The following is a 27,472-nucleotide window of genomic DNA, read 5'->3' as shown; positions in this document are numbered from 1 at the left end:
TTCATTATGCTTTCAGTGCATGCACTCCACCTGCAAAAACATTTCTAGTGTTTGAGACTGGAATGTGTATTTCTCTTTGCATTTGTAGGAAACCAATTGCTGTTAAGCATTTATTGAGTGAACACTGAAATCTCTTTTTCATAGGAGCCATCATTTGAGATGCTTCCGTTGACTGGGAAAACAATAATATTTGATAGCTTTCCTGATCCTTCAGATACATGGGAAATAATTGAGACTATTGGCAAAGGAACGTATGGAAAAGTTTTCAAGGTGTTAAATAAGAAAAATGGCAGCAAAGCAGCAGTCAAAATTTTGGATCCTGTTCACGTAAGCTACCTAAGTTACTTGGTTTGTTCTTATCTAATTGTAAGTGAATTTACGTAGTCTTTTTTTCTTTTAATCTTGGTAGATCATTTGCATTAGAAGTGATAGTGAAATAAACTGCTTGAGCCTGCTAAATATCAGGCTAGCTAGCAATGTGTTTTTCATATCTTAAGTGATATTGGAAGTCGTTGCATATAGTAGAAGTCACATATATACCTGAACTTTGTTACTCTTATTTTTGGTTCCTTCTTCTTTATCTCTTACTTTCAGAAGCAGAGCTGATTATTTTTCTTTTCATTACCAGGAGTCGTAGCTTCTTCTGGTTTTATTGTTGTTCCCTTTCTTCTTCTTTTTTTTTTTTTTCTTTTACGTAATAGCCAGTAAGAAAGTTACGTACTTTTAAGTGCTTTAGATGTACGTTCAAGCGTCTATTTTGAGTACATGCTTTTAGCTGAGTTACATGCTATGAGTGATACTTTAAAAATAAAGTAGTGTACTTTATTTTTATTGTTATCGTTGGCTCTGAGTTTTCAGAGTATGCCAAAATACGTAGATACCAAAGAGGTATCCATCGTTCCAAATGGAAAATACCAAGGCAATAGCTCCTACACACAAAACACCAGGTGATTGGGAGGTGGAATTATTATGTTGCAGAGTATGGTTTTGTTCTCAATAACTGGCATTTGTTGAATGGCAGATTGATGCTCAAAGAGTAGTAAGGAGGAACTTGAGTCTGGTTTGTAAAGGCAAACCCCACTGACTTCAGGGGTGCTGCATGTGTCTGGGGATTTTTCTCAAGAACAGTAACCCACAAAACATGGACGAGGAGCTGTTCCTGTGTCAGGTGGCCCCTTTGGGTTCATCTTTTGCGCTCCTAGGGCAGGGTGATGAGGCCCATGCTGCCATCGCATGGCCTCTGGGCAGGAGGGAAGCGCAGGCTGTGCGGGCCCGGACGCTGCAGTGCTGGGTGGAGCTGCACAGCCACACAGGCTCTGTCCACCCCTGCGTGTCACACAGTGACAAATTATAATCACATGGCCCCTAAATCCATGAAACGTGTTTTTGAAAATGTAACATCTTGCTTTATCTTTATTGTGCTTCTTGTTGATCTGGTTTTTATTTCAGCGTGCTTTCAAAGCAACAAAAGGAGGCTCACCTCAATTCAATATTGTGCACCTCTCCCAAAGTAAACGTGATTTGCAGCCAAGCGATGAGGATCTTGATGAATTAAAATGCATTTCAAACTCTATTTTTGATTCTGCAGCTTTCTGTAAACAACGTTCTTGTTCTTACAATGAACAGTCAGGACTTTCTTGCACTTGGTGTTCATCTAAATGCCTGTATGGCAGGAAGTGCTTCTGCTTTCATCTATTTCACAAGGTTCAGAAATGATTCTAAAGTGGCAGGTGGCTATGGCAGGGATTACTGAAGGCGTCAGGGAAACTTTCAGTGCTGTGTACACTTCGGAGGTTGTAGCAAAAGCATAAAGTATGATGACAGTAAGAAAGAAGAGGTAGTAAAGTTGATGCTAGAGGAAAGAGAAGCAGACTAAGTATGATATAAGGACATAGAATGTAAAGAAGACAGAAGAAATACTGTGGATAAAGGTGCAACATAAGAAACTGAAGGAGGGAAAAGGTATAGCTGATGAAAACAGATTCCTCATTTTAATGAAAAAAAATAAGTAATGCAGTCAATATCACACTCAAAGACTTGAATCTTTTACATTAATGTATTCTCCTTTTTATTCTAAGAATGCTATTATTTCACCCTTCCTGTTTTCAGGATGTCTGGGGTAGCTGCTGTACCTCTATATTACTGTTAAAATGGCAATCCTATATTAGAAATAGCATCAAAGCAATAAGCTAGTTCTTTTTGTTCAAACTGAAAGTAGTATCAATGGCTGCAGAGGGAGCCATTGCAATGAAGAAAAAGATACTTTATTTTATTTTTTAAATTTTACATATTTTTTTCTTTAAAGATGGTTTCAGAATTCTGCCATTTGAGAGGTAAACTGAAAAAAAATAAGCAGAAGCAATGTCTTTTTATATCACTTGGTTTAACTCATGTTTCCAAATTAAACTACATTATCATGTGTGACGTGAGACTGAAATAAGCATTTCGTGTTTAATCCTTTAGAACTCTTCAATTCTTTTTGTCAAATGTCTAAGTTCACATGAAAATATTCCCTCTACTGTTTCTAAAAGAGGTACTCTTATGCAGGTAAATATGTTAAATTCAACCAAATATTTCAAGTTTTCTTCCTTCATAAAATACAGAGGAAGATTTTTCTTTTTAGTATGCACAGAATAAATATTCTATTAATTTCATTCTCTCTCTTTTCATTTCTCCTTGTAATAGTAAAAATCTCATAAAAATCTGAGTACCCCTCAGGAGACGGAAACCTCTATTAAATCACAGTAGGACAGTGGGCTAATTCTACTCCAATTTCCCCAAGGCAGCCAGGGCTATTGTATGTTTTGTGTGTAGTTTTTTGGGTTTTTGACTCTTTGGTTTTTTATGTTTTGTTATTTATGATCTATCCTCTTGTTTTTGCCGGATGCATTTTCTTTTTTTCATCTCTTCTTATCTTCCACTCTTTTCCCTTTCCTTCCTCTGCCGCTCTCAGTGCTGTGTTTTTTTTCTCATTCCTTGCATCTTTTTTTTTTTTTTTAATTGTCTGTATTCTGTGTTGTGCTTATGGGAAAATTAACTTACAGTGAGTTCCTCCTTTTTTTGAAAGAGGAAAATTTCTACTGTTGTTCTACTACTCAAATAAAAAAAAAAAATGACTAAACCCTTCCTTGTGAGAAGACTTTTTCTTGTAATCACAATATGGAAGTTTAATAACCCAGTTCCTAAAGATACTGGTGACAGGCCAAGTTCTTTGAGACCAGTCAACCTGGTCTCAAGACAAAAGGCTAATATGAGCAACTTGAGTTTGATTTAGCATTGTAGAGACTTGTATAAGAAACAAGTGAGCAAAGTCTTCTCAGGGGCAGATGCCCTTGGTGGTGAACAAAATGAGGAATCTAATTAATTGGAACACAAAGCATCCCTTTTGTCTGCCATGGTCATTTCTATTTGGCAGTGAATTGATTTTTTCATTTCTATTTCTTTTTGGCTGACTGTAAATAGCAAATTGTATTTAAAATATTTTGTATCTGGAAACAAGTATGTTAACATTCCTTGAGATCTAAACAATGGGGGAAATGGCTGCAGCTATTCTGCCTTTACCTGTGGCCAAGATGGACTGAATATTTTCTCAGCATGAATGAAATACAGTTGGATAATGTCCCTCAATGAGCAATTCCAGTGCACAGGTGGAAGGAGTTATCTGAGTCATCCAGTGCCCACCGTTGCGAGCATCCCTGTTTGGTCTGAAAGGGCTTGTAAGCTCCTGGTGCATGTGCTGGCAAAACTTGTCCCGATCTCTCACCTCCAAATGGACTTCCCTTGCTATGTAAGAAACCTGAGGTCTGTTGTGAAAGACTGACAAAAAGCCACAACTCTTATAGCTCAGTAGGAGAAGCCAGAGAGATCATGGATGTCACCAATTTGTATGATAGTAGAAAATGAGATAAATTCCCAGGTGATTCTAGAAAGTGGGACAATAAGTGAGTAAGATGTGACTGCTGTCATACCGGTTTGTGCACAGAGGGGTAGAGAGGTCGTTCCAGCTGCACCATCTCTGGCTGGGGACGCCTTGCGACTAGAGAAATAACGTGACTTCCCAAGGCATCTGCATACATACCCACTTGTACATTGCATTGGCATTGCCCCAAAATGCTTCTTCCCCATTCTCCTGAGAGCTGCTCTGTCCTACCCCGTGTGTTCATTAGCTGAAATTGCTAAAGACCAAGTAAAAAACCAGATGACTGTTTTGTATTGAGTAAGCAGAACGAAGCTTTGTAGCCGTGCAACTGGTGCATTCATGTTTTGTGGTGGTGTTTTTTTTTTTCCCTTTGGATTGTTTCAACCTACATTTGAATAGCCAGAAAATGCTATCTGTCTGGGTTTTTTAATTGGCTATCATTATTTATTTATTGACTGCTATGTATTTCTCATTTGTGACACTAGGATATTGATGAAGAAATTGAAGCCGAGTACAACATTTTGAAAGCTCTCTCTGATCATCCCAATGTCGTCAAATTCTATGGCATGTACTATAAGAAAGATGTGAAAAATGGAGACCAGCTTTGGCTAGTTCTTGAGGTAAATAATTCAGAAAAATAGAGTTTTCTTCCAGTTGGCATTCCTATGTTGAGTATATACTCAGTGAACGACCTGCAAGTCATTTGTTGTTTTTATTTAGAGTGTTTGCATGTGAATTTATAAATGCTCTTGTTTAGTCTTTTCAGGGCTCTGAATTAACGGTCTTCTCACTTCAGCATTCTTATTTTTATGTTATACTGATAGTGCTGTGCTTTCAGAATTAGAATATAAATTCTATTAGGACTTCATAGGATTTGCTACCTAAAATCTTTCTTTGGTGAAAGGCTTATCATGGAGATCTTCCTCTGGTAGTGTTTCTTCAAATATGATTGAGATATGACGTAACAGTTAAATAAACCATTATGAATTTTAAATATTAAATTATATAAATCAATTAGTGTAATTGTGGGTTTTTTTTTGTGCAAGTAAGTGCACAAACAGATATATAAGCCAATAAAAACAGGCTGTTGTTGAAAGCAGATGATTTTCCTCAAATGGAGTCAGAGCAAGGTAAGGCCTGTAATTTGTGTTTCAGTCTTTAGTTTTGATTAATCTAGGAGCAAAGAGCTTGATTGTTACTAAGTTCATAGATACACTGTAACCTATTCTGCAAAAAATTCCTCCTCTCCATAGGAGGAAATGAAGAAGAATGTCTCTGACAGGAGTAGTGTGCCTTTCATAACAATCGAGGCTCTTAATGTCTGATCAGTGGTTGATAAAGTTGATACTGAAGAACTGTTTGAATTTTATGATTTTTCAGATAAATGAATACAAATCTCCTGCCAAATATCTCAATGCTACAATGGTATCTGGTTCTGGAAACAAGCTCTAAAAATGCTTAAGTTGTAAAAGCTTTTCTAAATTAATCTGATTTGCATTGGGAAGATGGTTTTAAAATAGTTTGCATTGGAAATCCTAATAAATGATTAGGTTAGACTGTCATCAAAAAATGTCAGCTCTTTCCGCAGTGAGCATCTTTGAGAATGTAGCTTCTGTTGTGTCTGCTGGGTGTTTGAAACTCCATCTGTGAAACTTCTGGCCTGTAAAGGATGGATGCCAAACAGCCAGGATGGAACAGACTGTGGGGAAACAGTCAAGTGTTTATATTTTAACTTTTGTATTTCACATGGATTTATTTTCTTAATGTGAAAAACACAAGCATGCATCTGGAGTATAAGGTTTATATTTAGTCTTTACATGCCAAGCTGTATATATGCAAGTGCTAGTATGGAGTGTGTGGAATAGTCTCAGATGCTGTCTGTCACTGCCCATGTAGATCCATGAAGGCAATGGATTTCAGTTGGTGTGTGTACGTGTCAATATGCATAAGTACAAAAATAAATTCCAATGGTGACTTTGGTGAAGCATTTCTGTTATTAAAAGGATGTGTGGAAGAATGCTGTTGTGAGACAAATTCCTCTGTGGTAGTGTCACCTTCCTTTCAGCGTGTATGTGGCTTTGTAGGGCCATTGCAATTTGTTCTTCACAGTAGCAATTCAGGTGTCCTATAGTTCATAAGAATGAAGATTTTCAGCATCTTTGTTCTATTTTGGTTTGGGGTTTTTTTAACAATAAATTTGTGTCTAAATTCATAAAGATGGTGATTAGTCTTTAGCTTACAGAGATCTCTGTTTCCATTGCTTTGGGTTTGGCTTTTTTTAAAATTATTTTATCATAAAAGAGCGTTTTCACTTCAGGACTGTTGCTTCCCCTGAAGAGAGAATCCAGTCTTCAAATTTAGATTTGTGGAGTTTGATACCAAAGAGTAGAACTTTCTTATCTCCTTCTCTCAAAAAAGCTATCAACTAATCCCTACAAATCCTGTGCGATCCTTTGAAATAAAGAAGACCTTTTGCAGTCAGCACCTACCCTGGAAATATGTTCCAAAAGACTGGAAGGACAAACAGAATAGGCCACTGCAAGTTGCATAATCTGAAGCAGCTTCCATAGTAGCTGAATGCAAAATGATGTTAAGGAGGAAAAGTCAGGAGTCAAATCCAGACTACTGTGCACTGTGGTATTTTGGATTCCTGCAAAGTTGCAGTGCCAGGAAGAACTTGCATGAGCAGTGGGACATTCAAGGCAGAGCTTGGTGCTTGGCTTTGCTTTTGTGTTCTCTGGTGGGATCTGTGGGCAGGAGGTTTTGGGGGAACTTGTCTCAAATTCCATGGGGAATGGGTTGTGATAGGTGGTAAAACTCGGCATTTAATGATGGGCTTAGAGCCACCACTGTAGTTTACCAACCAAGTTACTCTGTGGAGTGTTTGAATCCATGTATGTAGATATTATTAAATCATTTTTCCTAGAGGAAAAAAATCCTGAGCTCTCAGTGACAAAGTCAGGACATGGTTTAGTGCTAGAGTTAGGTTATGGTTGGACTTGATGATCTTGAGGGTCTCTTCCAACCAAAATGATTCTATGATTCTTTAAGACATGTCCCATGCAATATATCAACAGCAAGCCAGTCTGGAAAGAAAGATTGTTGCCAGGTTTCTTTTCTCCTAATTCAGTTTTCAGCATTGGTTTTATGAAGTGTGCTGTTCAGTTCTTACACCTTTTTTAGTATGTACAATATGTACAAATTTTTGACATAATCCCATAGTTTGTATTGCACTTGATCATGTTTGGCTTTTGGGTAAAAGAGGCTAATCAGGTTTGATCTAGCCTGAGGTACAGTTTTGAGGCCAAAACTGACCAAGTAACTAAAAAGAGTATCCTATAATACTGTAAAGTGTTCTTGAGAGATTTTAGTCCTGAATACTTGAATTGTAAAATTGCCAGACCTTGTAAATTATCACCCATTCTGAATACTGGAAAAGGCCTTGGATGGATTTATGATGAGATTATTGCAGCCTTGGTGTGAAATATTCTGGCCCACATTCCATCTCTGTTTTCCCAAATTAATCTGTTCTTACATGATTTGTTACCTGTTGAACCTCTACTCTCAAATTCTAAGATGAAGTAGTTGGACGTTTCATTTTTAACTAAAATTGACATTTCCTGCTGACTCTAAGGCATATGTCAACAGTGAGGCACTGCATGTTCAAAATCCATGTTGAAGGGATTATCCTCTATCTAGAAATCTTTAAATCAGATGACTATCAAGAAAGATTTACTTTCAACTAAACGGGATTTGGAGCTGACCTATTCATGTGGGTCGTCTGACAGTTTTGGTGTCTATAGAAACCCAAACCAGTTGCTTCAGAATTATGGAAATTATCTGTTACAGAATAATCCTGTGTAAACATGACATTTCTTCCAAATCTCCTCACTTAACAATTGCCTAATGGGAAGGACCTTCACAGAAAATATTTTTTTACAATTTGAAGTGAAATCTGTCATTTTCTACTGTACATTTGCATTTGATTTTCTTTGCTGGATTTTGCTGTCTCTATATTCATGTGCAGATTACCTAACTGATCTTGTAAAGCATTTTGAAATTGCAGTGCTGGGAGCTGGAAATACGCTTCTGAGAGAGTAGGAACTGTTGTTCATTAATAATTTTCTGTTAAAATAAGCAAATTTTTTTTTATATAATAAAGTATCAAGAAATATGTAGTCAATCTCACACTGATTTTACCTTTCAATGTAGTTAAATTTCAATTCACTTTAAAATGTGCATAGTGATTACTTGGATAAATAAACAACATTTTTGCATAACAAACTGTGTGTGACACTCTAGTACAGTATTTATAGGAGGAGTGTAGAGTTACTGTGTTGTGTTCATCTTAACACATGAAGACCTAAATCTGAGGCTAGTATAGAATACGATTTTTAGCCAATAAGTAAAAGCTAGAGGAAAACCAATAATATGAGAGCTTTTAGCATCATAACTTTTTTTGGTAATAAAGTAACCTAACTTTCTTAGTTCAGCATTTTTAAAGAAACCACCTCCAGAAATGAATGTGAAACAGGAGTATATCTGTACAGAATAGCATTACTCGACTCTTCATTCAGAAATGCTCTTCTCTCTGTAGGCTGCACTCAGATAGGCTGAACATCTGCCCCTGTGTGGATGTTGTTCTAATCATGTTTATAAGAAAGAAGACTAATGAGGGAAGGATTCTTGCCACATCTATTAAGCCTTGTCACGTGTGTCCAGAGATGCAGGCAGAAGAAATTGGCCTATTGAGTCTGTTGAAAAGAAACCACTTGAGTATTTTACTTGGGATGAATCAGCTTAGCAGTTTCATGGCAGCAGACATCAGCATGATGGCACAGCTAAGGCAGAGAGTGCTGTAGCCCATTTCTCTTTGCTCTGGGGGTTAGTTCAGAAGGGAATAGACCCGAGATAGTTGGAAACCAGCTGGTGGGATATGGAGCAGAGAGGTGAACCATATCAGGCCCTACAGGTGAGCATATAGGTCAAGGGCAGGTGGGGAGAACAAGTGGCACAGCCCTTGTCTGAGAGCTGGTGCAAAGACCAACCTAGTCAAGACTGAATGAAGGCTGAAAATACGACAGCAAGGTAAATGGTAGGTCTTACACAGCTTTTACTTGCTACTGTAAATCAGAGGCCAAGAATCATAATGTATCATATTTCTATTATTCATTTCCCACACAGATCAGGTCGAACTTCAAGAAGCATCTCAGTCAATTTACAAAAGACACAGAGTTATGTATGCTGTATTTGAGGCAGCTTTGTGGTTGTGAGTCACATGAGTTAGTATATTTTATCATTATCAATATACTTTTATGCTTAGGAAATAGAACATTCACTATTTTTATAGTAAAAAAATATTTTGTTTTGGCAATTTAAAACTTAGTTTGGTAGGGAAAAAAAGTTTGGATGGAGTGACTTCCCACCTAAAAATACACTTCTGCATTTTGAAGAAATCTCTCTGTTTTTGGAGAGGTGTATGTCCATTTCTGGAGAGGTGGAGGGAATTGCCAGGAAGTTATAGAAATAAACCTCTTTGTGCTGAATGTCAAGAAGACTGTAAAATCATTCTTTTTCACTGTGTTGGTTCTCCTAGCATGTACATGAACATTGCAAGAACATTTGCAGTACCCTGCAGAGTCAGACCAATGGTCCATGTAGCACAGCATTCTGTCTCCTGTGGTGGCACTAGAAGATACTATTTAGGAAGAGTCTGCCCAATTTTTGCAGTTCATTTCCTTCATATTCTCCAGCAACCATGACTGTTGTATTAAGGTTGTCTCAGACCATTCTATTTATTATCCATTTATGGACACAGTAAACCTGATGATGTCATGCTATACAGCCTCCTCTTAGATTCATTTTCACTGGGGGCCACGTCAGCCTCACAGTTGCCTTCAAAGGGCCGAATGTAATTTTAGGACTGTGTAAATGTAGCTGAAGGCAACCATGAAGGCTGATCTGGCCCCCCGTGAAAATTAGTTGGACACCCCTGTTTAGAGCATGCAATTTTAATTTTCATGTCATTGTTATATACTTATTACTACATATAATATTCCACATACTAGAATATAATGTTTTCAACACTAAGAAAACATTTCCAAATCAAAATATTTTTCAATGTGTGGTTAATAAATTTAGAATCCTGTTCATTTGAAGAGTAGGAATATGTTACAATTTGCAGTGAACCTCAAGCTCTGTTTTCTGACCAGATATTTAAAAAGTGCCTTCAGAAACAATGTTTCAATAGCTAGTGCAATATGTACTTGTTACGTGTAGTCCGGACTAAAATGAACCTGATTCATCTTTGTTCTTGGTTAGAACCTTTTCTTGTTCTAGTGCAATCTTCATCAGAGAAATCATGTGAAGGTGTAGAATAGCTTATGCTTGGAAACTGCTTCTCTGAAGAAGTGACACAAGTCTTTTCCATTCCCTCAGCCTTATGAGGTGGGAAAATAAATAGGCAACTTGTATAATTCTACATTGTTGCAGGCAAAGTGCTATACTCGAGTTCAATCTTCTGGATGTTTCTTGATGTTGATTGAACCTGCAAACCAGACACTGGTAACTCTAAAGAGTTCCAGAAAGATTATCATGAAGGATTATTGTGATCCACTTGACAGCTATGTTTGCTAATTTAAAATTTGCCTCAAGTGATAAAAATTTGTTACTTAACTTTGATCTTTTTAAGTTAACATGAAAAAGAAAAAAATAAATGTACAAATATCTAAATTATCTTGTTAAATCCTTGGGATGCTTCTATTTGTGTTGCTTTTCTTTTTTTTTTTTTCAGAAAGAACAAAACCATTGAACCCAGTAAATAGAAGCTCTTAGGATTCTGAATTAAACTAGAACACAGGAAATTGTAGTGCATCAGTTCACCTGGTCCTCTTTTCACAAGTGTAGACAAAGTACAATCCCATGGTGTGGATTCTTTTTTATCTGAGTGAGGACACTGTAGCCCCATATGGAAAAAAGGAATAAAGTGCTAATATAACAAGTTGCTGAGCCAGGGTAATGGCAGTCCATTGCTATTAGATTACTTGTAGTGGCTTGCATGGCCTGGGAAAGCTTGCCCATCTAGCCAAAGCGCTTTGTAATGGGGTGAGAGCTATGAGAGAACCTACCTGACACAGACTGTTGCTGTGTGATAAGCACAGGGTAGCAAACCAGTGTAGTTCCTACTCAATTGCCAGTTATAAGGGTAGGTGCAATTGTCTGGTGAGTCACTTACATGCACTGAGTATAGAACAAGCTGAGATCTCTTGATACAAGTCCTTTTGGTTTCTGTGCATATACTTTAGAAGAATTACCATTCTTGAATTTGTACAGAGACAGAGAGCCCAGCACAATGTGTAGAGCATCAATTACTCACTCCTTTCCAATCTTAAAAGTGAACCTTCATAGCAGGAAGCTTACATCAAAGCTTTAAGCCAAACAGAACAAATGGATTTGGAAATGGAGAACTGAGGGGATAAAAGAAGGCAGTTGTGATGTCAAGCAGCTGCAAGCATTTGTCAGCATTGCAGCATAGGAGAGTTGTTAAGGAGGATTTGAAGGAGGGTAGCGGTCTGCTCTTCTGTTTGTTTTGGCTGCTCCTTCAAAGCAGAAAGGAAAACATGTTGTGCCTCCAGTTAGCCAGTGACAGATGCCAGCACTGGGAGTTGATCAGGGGTAGGAGTATATCTGTTGCCGCCTAGGGAAAGGTATAAGGACTGCTGCGGGTCCTGACAGTAAAGCAACTAGCTCGCATCTGATGTGATTGAGAAGGAGCAGCCAGCCTGAGGGCTCAGGGGAGGAGTGGCATGGTCAGAGGTGGCCGGTTAGGGATCAGGACTCACCAACACCGAGAGAAGAAGGTGTTGCAGTAACTCCTGGGTAAAATGAAGAATGCCAAATGCTATTTCTGCACTGCTGCATCCTGGCCTGGAGTCTGCTATGCTGTTGCACTGTTCTATCAGATGGTTGGAGAAGGGGCTTTAGCAAATCAGATGCTTCCAGATGTTTGCAAATGCTAACTGTGGTCACAGAGAGCGCTAGAATTCATGAAAGATGTAGAAATTTTCCTCACAGATTCATAAATAAACATTGACAGCACAATTTACATATATGTCAAATAGGGAAAAATGAATATAATTAATGCCCAGATCTTGTGTGGCTAATAGTTTTGGATCCTTCACTGACCTACTATATATGGAAGAGTTTCTTATCATGTTGCTGTTCTGACATCGCATGTTATTCTAATATTTGGTGTAATCACTGAAGTGTATCTTTTGTTTAAAAAAGAATAAATCCTCTGCTCTGTTATATAATGTGCTGTCTGTGAAGTATAGTTATGCATGTAAAGAAGTATCAGTCTCAGCAGGTCCAGTTGCATTGGGGAAGGGAGATCTTTTTTCAGCTGGGAATTGAGATACTAATAGTGTAATTCTAGGCTGCAGTGTGGTTAGCTACAAAAGAGGAGCAACCACTGTCCAAAGTAAGATTTGGATATTGGTATTTTTAAAAAATTTGAGCTAAAATAGCCAGAAGCATAATATGAACTTCTAGGATCAGGACAACCATAACAATATATTATAAAATACAGATCCCTTCCCTACCTCTACTCATGCAGAGAAAGGTAGAGATATATCATCCAAATATTTCTGCTGCTGTTGTGTGGCTTAACATGAGAGGGGCTTCAGCTGTTTGAGAGCTGGGTGGCTGAATGATGTAAAACATGAAAAGAGACAAGAAACTGTAAAAAAAAACCCAACCAAACATGTCCCCTTCCCAAAACAAACAAACAAACAAACCAAAACCAAAACAAAAAAAACCTCCAAACAACTGAGATTCTTCAGCTTTTACAGTCATCTCAAATTTTGCAGTAGGTGACAATATATTTACTTCTCGCTCCTTAATTTTGATTTTATGAGCTCTGTAGGGGGACTGATAAGTTCTGTGTGCTAGGTAAACAGATCAATATTTTTTAAAAAATCTGTTTATCTGGATTATCTTCCTTGACAAAGAATGCAATCCCTTTACCTCAGTCCCATATCCCAATCTAAAGGAGCAAGGAATCCTCTAACAGATATAGGGGCATGTTGTGAGTATAGTTCTTGCAGCGAGAATGTGCTGTCAGCCCATACATGCAACACAATGAGACGCTTCACAAGACACTGCTCCTTTTCTGCAGCCAGGCACAGACTATTGCTTCAGGGAGCTGTTTGTGCCAAAGGAGGCTGGGCATGGAAAAGAAAAGCTCAGAGCAAGGTGGGTAGTACTGTCCTTGTCTCTTGTGGAGCTTTCCTGGGCCATGTGAGAGTCCTGATGACCAGCAGTAAGGCATTTTTCTGTCCATTAGCTTGATCGCTTTTCTTTTTTGGCTCATGGTGTCGTCAGTCTTCATGGCACCTCTCAGTGTATGGAAGAGGGAGAGAGGAACTGCTGTCAGTGTTTCAAAGCAGCTGATGCTTGTTCTTAATGTGGAAGGACCTTTGGCCGAAAAAACCTGCAGTGTCAGAGCCTGCAGCCTGAGGGGGGGCTCAGGACTGGGGAGACACTGATCCTGCGATCTCCTTTTGGGATGTTGCGTGGTGGGAATCACTTAGACTGGTGTATCTGAAGTTCAGCAAGCCATTTCATGTCACTGAAGCTGTTGGGACTTCAATTGTTGAATGCCATTCAAATGAAAATTTAGTCTTTAAAAAAATAATACAATTGTAAGGAATGGGTAGGAGTATGGAAAGTGGAGTTGTTCTTATTGCTGTGATAGTTTTGGCAAGAGTGGGAAGATCTGAATTCATTGACATGCATTTTTCTGCGAGGCCTGAGTAACAAGTGCTATCTGGAGTGAGTCCCACAGGAATCAGTGGGGATGCCTAGAAATAGGACCTAGCGGTCTCGTTTTGGTTTTCAAAGATATTAGCCTACCTGAGATAGAGACATCGCTCTATCCATTGCTTCTGTTTTACATTAAATAGAGGACCTTGTGGTATGTACAGGGAATTATTTAAGATCTTCCTTCGGCATGTTTACGGTATACTTTTGTTAGATACAGCAGTTGCTATACACAGATATGTTTCCATCTAAGGGAATAAAGGCAACTTTGTGGAGTTCAAAAAAAGCTTTGGATGGAAGTTGTTCTGTGTAATGGAATACCTAAGGAGTCGTAATAAGAAAGCAGATATGTACCTTTTTGATGTGAGAGATTTGCTATAAAACAATAATCTTTGGAAATTAGCATAGTGGAAAATAACTAGTCCATTTGGGTTTTATGGGGGCTGGGGTGGGGCCAAGGGAGTTTGTCATTTGTCTAAATATTATCAGGTGTATCCAAATGGCATATATAGAAGAAAAATTAAACAATTGAAAATTGCTTTTTCATGTTTCTCAGCATGGGTCATTTTTCACTAATGTCTTTGATTATAATTGCTCCATTCAGATGAACACTGAGTTTTTTGATCCATTACACGTCTGAATCAGCCTTGATTTCTCCATTTCTAATAAGTTCCTCTTTGCTTCCCAATTATAGCAATTTTCCACTTTTTAATTATATCCTATTTTCTCCAGATCAGAGATGTGTGGCTACAACTATCATTTGGTGCTTTGAAGTTTTAGTAAATACTTGTAATTTCTCTGTGTAATGGGTACTTCATATTACATTGTGGTTTGCACAGTCTATATCTTTTAAACAGCTGGTGAGCGTATGTTAGGGCCCACCTTGCTGGAGAATACTGCACGTACAAAAACCTGGTTCTGAGTAACCTCTAACAATTTTTGCCACCATGAAGCAGAGCAAAAGCCCAGGGAAAAAGCCTCTGAGTTTTACCATTCCACTATGTAATTAACTAGCCTCTCACGTTCTAAAATTTAAAATCACTTTGCTTTCTGTACATTTAATTTTTGTTCATATCTTTACTACAGATGTGAGATTATTAAAAACCAAACAAAACATGACAAAACACCAAACCCCGTATTTGCATAGCTTTTGTTTAAATCCCAAATGTCCAAACCTCCTTTAGCTTTAGTGGGGGATGGCATCTGTCATCGTAAGAATGCTGGGGCTAAGGTTTGTCTCTTTTTGCTTCAGGCATCTGAGGGTTAAAGTGTGATAGACAAAATAATTTTGCTGCGTTTGTTCTCAGGTGTTGGGTCCCTTTATGAAGTGAGTGACTGGAGCAAATGGGCTTGTGGGTAGGGATAAAGGTCTCCTCCTTCTAGCTCTTTGTTGGGCAGAGAGGGCTGGGAGCTGCAGGCTGTAAGACAGAAGTGCTATAGCAAGGAACAAAGAGCTGGGACATGCAGAAAGCAGGCGGCCAGATGTCAGTGTTGACAAAAAGAAGAATTTCCTGGGCTTCAGAAAGGATGTCAGCCTTAGCTGCAGTTCAGAAAGCTGCTGACTTCACTGAAACCAAATCCTGGAAGCAAGGAGCTGCTTTGCACAGACGCAGGGAGCAAGGCGAGATTGGTTTACAGAGCACACTAATTTCAATTCTGTCTGATCTAGCCTCTCTGAATTAATCATTCCAGTAGACGATTTAAAATTATAAAATAATTTTTTTAAAGGGTCTTTTTAGTTCAGTGTCCTTTTGATTCTTACAAAGTTCTCTGTAAGAATGTCTTTGTGTGCCCTTCAGGATGTTCATGCTGCTTTAGGCTCCCGTAACAGTTACTGAGTCGCCATAGCTCCTTTCACAGTCAGCGGAGAGAACAGGCAACTCCTGGAGCACTTGAGCCGAGCTGTCCCACACCCTCCTACGAGGACAGGAATTGCCTTTTGGCTGAGTCTTTTTCAGCTTCACTCCTCTTGGAAAAGGAGCTTTTAGACAAGCCCCATTGTTTGGATCTGTGCTTCCCCAGCCACGCTTTCAGACTCAATAGGGAGGATTTCTATTGCAGTCATTTAAATTACAGTGAATTATACTAAATTATTGTCTTCATCTAGGAACACAGGCATAAAATGAATTATGTGTAGTGTGGACACAATGCTACTTGGACTACTGTCTGAACCCTGAATTGTGTAGAAATGATGGTACAAAAGAGGAAGATCCTTTGAAACATTTCCCAGTTGGTGAAGAGTGAACAAAAGCAAAGTGATTCTGAGCAGGCAGTAAAACCTGTGAAGTGCTCACTGTTACTGCAGGCTGCCCTATTTGCTTACATGGTTTTGCGTGTTTTCCAGAGCCTCAGCTAAGTTTGTAGGACTGGAAGTACTTCTGCTGACATTATTGATAGCAAACTTAGGCTCCACTTTTTCTCCCCAGCCAAGTGAATGGTTTTGCACTCTAAATGTTTGTGTTGATTTGTTTTCTTTTGTTTTCAGTGTTTTGGGGTTTGGTGTGTTTTTGTTGTTGTTGTTGGTTGGGTTTTGATTTTGTTGTTTTGTTTTGCTTTACCAAAGCTCCTTGTGTATAATAAAATTATTAATTACACTCAGTTTTCTGTATCAAAATGTTCCATTTTGGTAAACTGCCTTTTGCATTTGCTCAAAGTCCTGGGCTCTTTACCGACCAGTGACCTTCAGTTTCATAGTTAGGTTAGCTCTGATTTTGTAAAATGATCCTTCTGTTTATTTGATTTTTTAAAAAAATTACAGCTGTGTTATGCTGTCACCAGGCTGTGAAGCTGTAGGTAAAGCACCTTCAGAATTTTTGTTGTAAATATATTATCAGGTGATCTAGATCTCATTTGCATTTACACTGCATTACAAATCATAGCCTGATACCACTTTGGCTGTGTACCACTTTTATGGGAGGAGATATGGACAGGTGATACATTAGTTGCTTCAGTAGCAGCTTCATGGGACTGTGAATTATGGTCTGATGCAATACGAAATATGCATCAGGACGAGCTAGCAATGGAATTCAGCTGGGCTGTGCCCAGTAAAATGTTTGTACAGTGCTGTTACCTACTTGCCTTTTTTTTTATTTTGTTAGAGACAAAACAATATTACAAATGTTTTAGAACAGATGAAATCCTCCTTTGAGGACATTACTTCATTTTTTTTTTTTCTTGTGTATGTAAAGCCTAGTGGCTTCAATTACGCTGGGTTTGAAAGAAGAACATTCACGAGTAGAACATACTTTGAATCCTGGAAATGTGATGGAAAACAGAATTCTTGTATACAGTAAGGGTCATAATGTTATGTTTGGATGACATAATACAGTCCAAAAGTACAAACGAGCCCTGAGAACTGTCACATAAAATAAGAAATTTCCCTTTTTCTGGAAAGTGGTACTATGAAATAGATGCCTTTTTAAAGGCACAGACTTTGTGTATAGGAAAACACAATATTGGCATCAACATAACTTATGTGTGAGGGGAGACCAGTGGTGTACGTTAGGGGTTGGTAGTGGGATCAGTGGTATTTAACATCTTTGTTTGTGACATGGAGAGTGGGATCAAGTGCACCCTCAGAAAGTTTGCTGATGATACCAAGCTGTGTGGTGCAGTTGACATGCTGGAGGGAAGAGGTGCCATCCAGAGGGACCTTGACAGGTTTGAGAGGTGGGCCCATGCGAACCTCATGAAGTTCAACAAGGCCAAGTGCAAGGTCCTGCACATGGATTGAGACAATCCCAAGCTGGATGATGAAGGGATTACAAGCAGCCTTAGGGAGAAGGACTTGGGGGTGTTGGTTGATGAGAAGCGCAACGTGACCCAGCAATGGATGCTTGCAGCCCAGAAAGCCAGCCCTATCCTGGGCTGCATCAAAAGGAGTGAGGCCAGCAGGTTGAGGGAGGTTATCCTGCCCCTCGACTCCACTCTCGTGAGAACCCACCTGGAGTCCCACATCCAGCTCCAGGGGCCCCAACATAAAAGGGACATGGACCTATTGGAGGAGTCAAGAGGAAGGCCAAGAAGATGATCAGAGAGCTGGAGCACCTCTCCTCTGAGAACAGGCTGAGAGAGTTGGGGTTGTTCAGCCCGGAGGGGAGAAGGATCTGGGGACACTTCATAGCAGCCTAAAGGGGACCAGCAAGAAAGCTGGAGAGGGAGTTTTTACAGGGGCGTGTGGTGACAGAACAGGGGGTAATGGCTTTAAACTGAAAGAGGGTAGATTGAGATTAGATATAAGGAAGAAAATCTTCACCATGAGGGTGGTGAGGCCTTGAAACAGGCTGTCTAGAGAAGTTGTGGATGTCCCATTCCTGGAAGTGTTCAGGGCCAGGTTGGACAGAGCTTTAAGCAACCTGGTCTAGTGGAAGATGGCCCTGCTCATGGCAGGGGGCTTGGAACTAGATGTCCCTTCCAACCTAAATCATTCTGTGATTCTATAATGATCTTCCATTTTGGCATGTGTGAGGTGGAGATATCTGTGTCCTGATTGAGAAAGATAAGAGCCTGTGAAGGCCAATATTGCATAAGATGGAACAGGCAAACATTTCCTCTGGCTGTCTGTCTTGTCAGCACATGTGCATGAAAAATAAGAAGTTAAAAACCAAACTGAAAGTGAAGAAATCAGAAGCAACAAACAAACACCCGTGAGGCTGTGACTAACACAGCCCTGGAGGTGCTAGATGATATAAGAGAGCAAAATTATATATACCGCATGGTTTGTGATCACTGAAGCTAAATAACTCTGGAAAGAAGTCTGTTTCAGTGATATGTTTCATTCATGCTAAATTGAAAGCAATCATCTTTACCTAAAAGCATAGAGCATTGCTGTGGTTTATTTTAATTATGGGTTATCTTGTGTTGCTGGTAGGAAAAATAGGAGCCACAGTGCACATCTTTCTTCTATTTGAGGTGAAATTAAAACTATGCTGTACGGACAGGAGCTGTGTGTTGAACCATTTGGCCTATTGAAGAAACTGATTTGGTTCCTGAAAGTCTTCAACAATTACCTTCAAGCATTTGTGGTCAGCGCTAGTGGAATGTGCTCTTCGGTAGTAATAGTTGTGAAGACATGTCACACTATAGAAATAGGAATGGAAATTAGTCTGGTCACAGCTGACCCTAACTTTTTTGAATCACAGGAAAAAAAAATCAGTAAACACATGCAAGGTGCTGCTGTCCATAGGAAGAAGAAATGGGATATACCTGACTAGGCAAAGGTACTGTAGAAAGGGATTCTCCACAAAGCGGAGATACTCTCTTCTGGTCATCTTTTCCCAGCTAAGACAAGACTTACAAATCCTGGATGCAGTTTGGGGCAAAATGTGTCACAAACATCAGTGGCAAATTGCAGGCAGTCTAAATTTAGGAAGCAAGGGTTGATTTCAAAAGGTTACAGCAACTAAATTTGTACAGCATAGGAAAGATAAAAATGACCTATCATGACAGTAGTCTGACTCGTTTGATGTTAAATAAAGAATAATGATCATTTATTTTCAAAGACTACTCGAGGGAAAGGTAAAAATAAAACAGTTTTATTGGAAGCAGAGAAAATTTGGGTTGGATTGTAGGAAGAATGTTCTAAGTGTCGGGCTAATGAAACAGAAACAGGCTATGTAGGAAGATTATCATCTCCCACAGTGGGAAATTTTTAGGAGCAGGTTAGACAACTGTCTGTCAAGGACCACCTGAAAGTACCAGAGCTCCACACAGTGCAAATGCAGTGGACTATATTATTTCTTCAGGTCCCTTTTACCTCCTATGTTTCTGTAGTTCTGTGACAATGAAACAACAAATCAGAATCTGTTGTTCTTCCAGCAGTCAGTACTGAAAGGAAGATACAGTCAGCTCAGACACTGGCAGTGGTTTTGTGCTGCATGCTTGGTGGAACAGGTCAGATTATTGATCTATTCTAAGAACAGAAAAAAAAAATATTAGTGCCTGAGATGCTTTTAGTATTTTTATGTGATAACATTAAAGCCAAGTTGGACAATGCAACTTTTTCATAACTGTCATTTGTGCATGCCATAAGTTGTGCATATGTGATGTGCTACCCAGTCATTTATGTCCATGCAGGCTGTAAAGACAGGGAACGTAGTAATTGCAGTTGCCCTGCTCTTCACATCCAAGCTACCAAAATAAGATGAAAACACCTTGGGGACTGCAGGGTGTAAGCAAATATTACCTGACAGCTTAGTGCAGATGCATAAATCAGGAGCAGTTGGAGGATTAAAGGCTGTAATAGCCCTAACAAAAGTGCAACTGATAGTTTTCTTAAAACTGAAGCTGATACTGAATCCTTATTCAATGGGCATCAGAATCGAGAAGAGCTGAACAAAGACAAATGTATCACCTGGGTCAGATGAAGAGTGAGTAAGACCTACAAAAAACACCTGCGTGACTGTGATGTGATGGCAATTTAAACTGACATTTTATGTGTTAGGAACATGTTTTTTTAAAAATCTATTGCTGAAGATAGCTTTGCATACTAGTAGCTCAATTAGAGTCGTGCGGGATTGTTTGTGGCAGATGGGTGGGTGGAGAACTCTATGTCATCCCACTTTGAGTCTTTGCTTTTTGCGTGCCAGAATATCATAAGGGAGGAGCCCTTCGCTATCACCGTAGAAAATTTGTAACTGCTTCTTCTGATACAGCTATGTATGGCCATCAGAGCTACAGCAGGTTTCAGGCAGGTTTTCATGTGGATCAAGCCTTCAATCAAATTATTCTTTCACTTGGTCTGAGTATGCAGCATTTCCTTAGTCTTCTCACCTTGTTTCTGCTGTCTAAATATCCAAACTAATGATTGAATATTTTAAAATCCAAATACTATGAAACACAGAAAATTATAGGTTGGAAGGGACCTTTGGAGGTTATTAGGTCCAGCCCCCTCCTCAAAGATGATTAATTTCAACGTTACAGGTTTGTGCAGGGATTTTTCCATTGAAGTTTCAAGTATCTCCAAGGATGGAGATAACACAGACTTGCTGGGTAATCTGTTCCAGTGCTCAACTACTCTTGGCAGGAAAATTTTTCCTTTTATGTCCAGTAGGAATCTACTATCTTGCAGTTGGGGATTGTTGCCTCCCGTCCTTTGCTGAGTGCCTCTGGGAAGCATTTATCTGTGTCTTCTCCACCCCCTTTTAAGTAGCCCAAATTGTTCAGTTTACCTCCCTTTTAGTTGCTTGTGTTTGCAGGTAATATTTGCATTCCATCAGAGCAGGCACTGAAAATACTGTGGGTAAAAAAAATACCTGTAAATCACAAGGAAACAATACAATTGATTAAAATTGCATGTGTACGAAGTTATCAAGGTGAAACTTTTAGATAAAATCCTCATGGGAGGATCACTAATATCTTCCCTTACTGTGTCTCATAGGCTGGATATTTATAAGAGTCTCTCTCTTTAAATTAAGTTTATTAAAAGCTTAAAAGAGGATTCTATCCTTCCTTGGGAAAATGTAGACTTTGGAGGCTTCCTAAAACCAGTTCAGACTGAAGGGCTTTGTTTCGGCACACATTTCACATACCAGAGCATGTAGTATCTGAGTCCCAGAAGAGCCCCTGTCTCATGACAGGTTGAAGGACATTTGTGTTTGATGGGTTACTTTGACCTTCAGGGTAGGAAGCAGCCATGTGGCACAGCTCGGGTACACACGTGGCTTATTGTCTATGTCCTGAGTTCTCCATCCATTTCTTGTTTTTTGCTTCTAGTGCCCTTCATCAAGGTATTCTGAGGAGATTTTGCCAAATGATGTGGAGTAATGACACTGATTAGCTATTTGGCCATGTGAGTGCACAGTGCTTGAAGTGAAATAATAGCTAGCAGCACCTCTCTCCTTTAGATGCTTCACTGGAAAACAGAAAGAACTTTAAAAAAATATATCTCTGTTGCCTTAGTGACTTCCTGTCATCCAAGCATTCCAGTTAGCTTAACTCAAACACAGTAACTTTGGTAAGAGGCTACACAGGTTTTACTGTGGGCAGCATGCAACTAAGAAACAGCAGAGATCATAATTATAAGCTGCAATATTTAACAACACCCCAGGAAACCTCCAGTCCAGCAGTACTGCTTATCCCATAATCTCTCATCAAAGGACTGTATGAGTTAAGGAAATGTGATTTTTTTTTTTAACGGTTTAGAGTTTTTTACCCCTTTAAGTTTTTATGTCATGAACTTGATCCTGATCCACAACCCCAAACATAATTTATCTCCCTGTCTACTTGGATTCCAAAGCAAGCATGGTCCAGCACTGCATTGAGCAAGAGTATCGTAGTTTTCTGTAGCTTCTTCTTTTGAGAGGGAAGAGAAGAGCCTGTGATGAGAGGGACATTCTGATGTGTTTATGATGAGCTTGTGTATAACACACATGCAGTTTGATAGCCTGAGTCAGGAGAAAGAACCACCGTTTGAACTTTAGTCATGTGCATGGTTATAGGGACATGTGGCAGCTTCGCCTGCAAAAAATAGACAGTAGGAAATAGGAAATGAGACCGGATGCAACGTTTTACCCAAGAGGACTTGTGTTGCCTGTAGAAAAGTAGAACAAGGATAATACTAACCTGTGTAATCGTTGTCGTCATCATTCCCCCCCTCTCCACCCCATGCAGCTCAGGGTACACACATACAGTGTCTGCTGTAATCTCCTTTTCTAATTGTAGTTTGTATTCTAATAATCCCTGTTCCTCTTTACAGCTGCTTGCATTCTAGTACCTAGCCTTTTTTCCCACTCTTCCTCCTGTGCTAGCAGTCGGAAAAATACAAATCGCCTGCTATAAGTAACGGTGCAACTCTTTGAGACAGAAGTAGCAAAAGAAAAGTTACCCAGTGTGTGCAAGGACCTGTGTCTGTGAGATCCTCAGCTGAACTCTGCTGAAGCAGCTGCCCTGCCTGGGGAGGTGCTGGAGGATTTCCATGGTGGTGTGGATGACTTCTTTTTTTTGTTTCCTTTGAGACCTGCCCTGCTGACCTTTTATATAGCCAGGTTAAGTTTTGGGTTGGTCTAAAATAATCACAGATTTAGTATCTTACTTTATATTTTACATAAGTTTTATCTAATAATACAGATATTTCTCTCATAATAGGGTTTTCTATCTTTTAAGATGGTTAGAAAAATGAGTTTAAGTGACGTGTTTAAGAAAGTAAAAATTAACATTGCTGACCCAGGCAAATAAAGTCAGTCTTGGCTTTACTACCTAAATATTGAAGAAGGTGATTTCTGAGGTATAGTTTCTTCCTTCTCAAAACCTACAAAAAGAACATATTCCTTTCTTTGTTAGTTTATCTTGAACAGAAAGATCAACAGTTATCCAGCTCTATAATGAAAATGGAAGATCTGTCTATAAGAAGCAAAATTTTAATATCATATAATGAAGAAAAATAGTTTGAAGAATGTCATGTGTGTAATTTATTCCACAAGTGGTTTGTCACTTGGCAGACAGTTTCAGTGCCCTGAAATTCAAGTGCATTAAATTAACCAGAATCATCATCATCCATGCAGTTTGACTGAATGCGTCAGTGATGTGGCAAAGTTAAAACAATAGAGACCATGGAAGAATAATGTCATTGTAAAAAAAAAAAAAAAAAGGCAACTAGAAAAGTCAATGGAGAAGGCAGACCAGCATGGTTAAAGACAGTAAATTAAATCCTGCTTGGGAATCTGACCCCGATCCAGCAAAGTGCTTAATCTCATAATTTAAGCATATGAGTTCTTCCCTTACTAAGCATGCATATTGTCCCACTGAAGCAAGTTGAGTTTGAGTTCCAAGATTGTTGCCATAGAGCTCAGCATCTATCAGACTAAAGCCTTCGTTGGCCTGATGGGGGACACATAATGCAGGAAGACTTACATATTAATAGTATTTATGTAGGCGTTCATGTGGTGCAAGTGCAATGCAACCCAGAGGTTCCAAAGGTAGTCAGAAAATCATTGTTATGTTTGGGTACAAAGGGCTATGAAATGCTTTATACTGTAAGGTGCAAGTCTTTTTGTACTTGCAGCACAGAAAAAATGTAGAGGTATAGGAGAACAGATTAAAATAATTGTTTACAAAAGTATCTGATGTCTGGAGTTCTGCAGCTGGAAGGTTTTATTGATAAATTATGTGCTCAATTTGAATAGACTTCAAAATCTGTAGTCAAAAGGAATTACTGCTTTGTGTTACATTGGTAAAATGTCTTATGTGGGTATTTATTTTCATATTAAAAGCTATTGGATGATACAGTATAAAACTTACAATTTGTTTCACAGTTCTATTGGAAGCAGCCACTCCTTTACAAAGGCAATGGCTCTTCAATCAATGTGTATTGTTAGGTGCATTATGGATAGTTTAGGGCCTTAAGTACCAATTTCATCTTCGCAAGTCTGTAACTGCTACAGACTTAGTCACTAAAGTTACCTTGTTGCTTCTTCCTGGGGAAAAACTGTAAGTAATAAAACTGAGCAGATGAAATATTGCAGGTCTAAACTAATTTGCTGGTAATGTGTGCTCAATAATCTCTTTAGAGAGCAAGGCCAAACCTCTGCTTCCCGTCTATATGAGACAGGATGGGGGTTTGTTGGAGTCTGACTGGACCTTAGAAGGGATTGTCCAGAGCAGATTGTGGCTCTGCATCTCGTACAAGAAGCTGACCGCATTGATGCTACAAGGGCTATAATTAGCCTTACACCTATGGCACACCTTGTTTCAGTGGGAGAAGAGACTTTTCTTTCTACGGTGCTTTCATCATCTCCTATGATACCCGTCCCTTGTGAATAACATCTTCTACACTAGAAATTAAGTGCTGCTCAGCAAAGAGGGCAGCTTTCCCCTTTGAAGATTTTTTTGTTGATGGAATTTCTCTGCCACCTGTTTTCTGATACCTTAAATCCCTTTTATGTTGTATGTGGTTTTGTACCTGAGAATTGATACTGTAATAATCTGCAATGCTGTGAGTTGCACACAATGAATGTAAGAAGCAACTAGCGTGTCCCACAGAACATGCATTCACAGCGAATGTATTGCACTATAAGCTCCTTCTGTTTCAGTGAAATGCAATCATGTATACAGGAAAACAAAGAGATAGACTGCTGTACTTCGGTTTGGGCAAGAAGAATTAAAAGCAGAAAGTAGTGGGAAAAACCTGTCAAAAGTTGCTGTGTATGTTGTTTCAATAATTGGTAGACATAAAGACAAATTTGTGGTTTGCCAATTTAATAGATGCTCATTTGGCTACAAATATAGAAACTACTGAAAACTAAAACCAGGTGACTACTCTAACACTTCTTAATTTGTTTTTGTATTCCCCTGATGTTTTGCAGCTGTGCAATGGTGGGTCTGTGACCGATCTTGTGAAAGGATTTCTGAAGAGAGGCGAAAGGATGAATGAACTTATAATTGCTTACATTTTACATGAAGCTCTGATGGTAAGATAAGCTCCAGTGACAGGACAGTCAATATTCAGCTCATATTTTTTTCTTTGAATGAATTAATATCATGTCCCCCCTATCACAGCACACTGTCTTATATTAAAGCAGTGTTTAATGAAATCAAGGTAATGTGTAATTCAGATGGTTCTTTTTGAACAAGAAAGGTAAAGAACAACTAAATTGTTATTTTCATTAAGAGAATGGAAATCAATTTCTGACCGTGGGTTTACTTCATCAGTAAATACAGTTCTACATCAAAATTGCTTTTCTTTTAAGAAATAGCAGAAATATACCCAAAATAGTGTTCAACTTCTGATGTCAGCATCCAAGATATAGCAAAATGATCAACAGATCTAGTGAATTCAAACACTACCACAAGAAAAAAAAAATGGCTAATCAGGGTCAAGTGTCTTTCTTTTTCCTTGTTTTTTTTAACCAGAATTTGACTTTCTGCAATGAAATTAGTGATGGGCTTTAGCAGTTTTCTTTAAGTTTATGCTCTAAATGTATAATATTTAATGTAGATTTACAGTCCTTTTTTTTCTGTTCTTATCTTAAAATTTATACTTGACATAAAGTTAGGGAATTAAAAAATATCTGTTCCTCGTGGTGTGCCAAGTGCTTTTCCTGTAAGAGGGTCATCTCTGTGGTTGTGGATCAAATAAAGAAACTGGTGTATGTTCTCTCAAACTTTACTGGTACCTTTTTGTATCTGCGAATGTAATACAGAGAACAGAGCTGTTAGTAAAAAGTTTACATTTACATATCACCTTCCAGGGACTTCAGCATTTGCATGAAAACAAAACTATCCACCGTGATATTAAGGGAAATAATATCCTTTTGACCACAGAAGGAGGAGTCAAGCTTGTGGATTTTGGTATGTTATGTTTACTTATGTATACAAACATTGTATTTCTGAATCATGGAAAATAAAATAGAGGAAACAAATCAGAAAAGATTAATTATATTAACTTTTTAATAAGGTTTTGAGTTCTTTGTTAAAAATCATTTGAATAACCAAAGTTACTTGATAGAGATAAAATATTCACAGACTCGGTGTTTTTACAAGTTTGGGTTTTCCAGACATTTTGCTAATGCTGTTTAGATAGCATGGCTAACAAGTAGAAGTTAGAGTACAGTGTAAGTGTGTGCCAAATGCTTTGGGGCAGACACAGTAAGTGAAGTGGCAAAGCAAGTTAATAGGGTTCAAAATATGTTGGTGTTTAGGTCTTCCAGGACTGTGCTCTGGTTCAGTGAACTTCAGAGCTATTGGCTAAATTTACATGTTGTGTCTGAGAGGACCCAAAACTTACTAGATGTGAGGAATGGGAGAACTCCACCTCAGTCACATATTCTTCATTAGCTTGATTTGAAATAAACCATGAGTTACTACCTGAAGGCAGAAAAGGGGGAGATATTATTTAGTTAATCTCAATTTACCAAAGTCTGGGAAGAATAACGGATTATTTTTGGCAAGTATAAACCTAAGACTTGGTATTAAATGTAAAAACGTCTGTTAGGCCTTAAGTAATTCTTGAATGCTGTCATCTGGTTTAAACACCAGAAGGCAAGAGCAGAGATACAGGTAAGTAGATGCAACCTGTTATTTACCAGCCATACCACAGTGATTTGCCTTAGAAGTGTATTGACTGTTGTTTTATATAAGGGGGGTATTAAAGTTTGCAATGCTTGTTATTATGAACTATTATTCTCTGGTAGCGCACCATGTTCTGTTGTTTAAGTTCAGTTTATTGGTCACTACTTCACAGCATAACAGCCAGTTGTAAATACCATTATTCCATTCAGCAGATGGAAAATCTTCATTCTTCCTTTTCCCTCCTATTTTGTTAATGAGATTTATTCAATTGATACATAACAATTGTTTAAACTAATAATGGGATTTCAACTCCCATTAGTAGTGTAGTGTCTTCATGCCAGTAGATTGTATTAATACAACTTTCATTACTAAACACACAAACCCCCCACAACTATTAGGGCTACTAATTCTTCTGAAAAGTCATGTATTTATGCTCATTATTTTATTCCGAGATAAAATCTTCTACTGAAAAACCTTCCAACTTCCTAAATTATCTGCCGTACACTTACTAGTATATTCTGGTAGTCTGGAAATATAATGTGAGGCAAAATCAATATTTTTGCCTGCAAATTTTTAATGTGTTGTGGATACTAATTTTTTTAAGGTGCTGAAGGCAATTAGAGCTGTGGAGAATCGATGCTTCTGAAAATTAATTCACTTATGCAGATGTCAAAACATACAAGCTGTAGGGATGAGGACCTGAATTCTTTATTCCCCAGTCACTGCAAT

The 27,472-nt window shown here is 38.6% G+C and overlaps 1 protein-coding gene across 7 annotated transcripts in view; it reads left to right on the top strand.

The window, feature by feature from the left end:
• Positions 1-27,472, top strand: part of MYO3A (myosin IIIA) — a 122,200-nt gene that overhangs the window by 12,132 nt on the left and 82,596 nt on the right. For all 7 annotated transcript variants that reach the window (XM_065050709.1, XM_065050711.1, XM_065050714.1 and 4 more), the window contains 4 exons: positions 145-327; positions 4,405-4,539; positions 25,039-25,143; positions 25,924-26,023. In XM_065050709.1, coding sequence (XP_064906781.1) covers positions 160-327; positions 4,405-4,539; positions 25,039-25,143; positions 25,924-26,023 — 508 coding nt within the window. In that variant the 5' untranslated portion in view covers positions 145-159. The remainder of the gene's footprint in view (positions 1-144; positions 328-4,404; positions 4,540-25,038; positions 25,144-25,923; positions 26,024-27,472) is intronic.

Source organism: Columba livia, chromosome 2 (assembly GCF_036013475.1).
Source record: "Columba livia isolate bColLiv1 breed racing homer chromosome 2, bColLiv1.pat.W.v2, whole genome shotgun sequence".
NCBI lineage: Eukaryota > Metazoa > Chordata > Aves > Columbiformes > Columbidae > Columba > Columba livia.
This window is presented reverse-complemented; position numbering and strand designations above follow the sequence as displayed.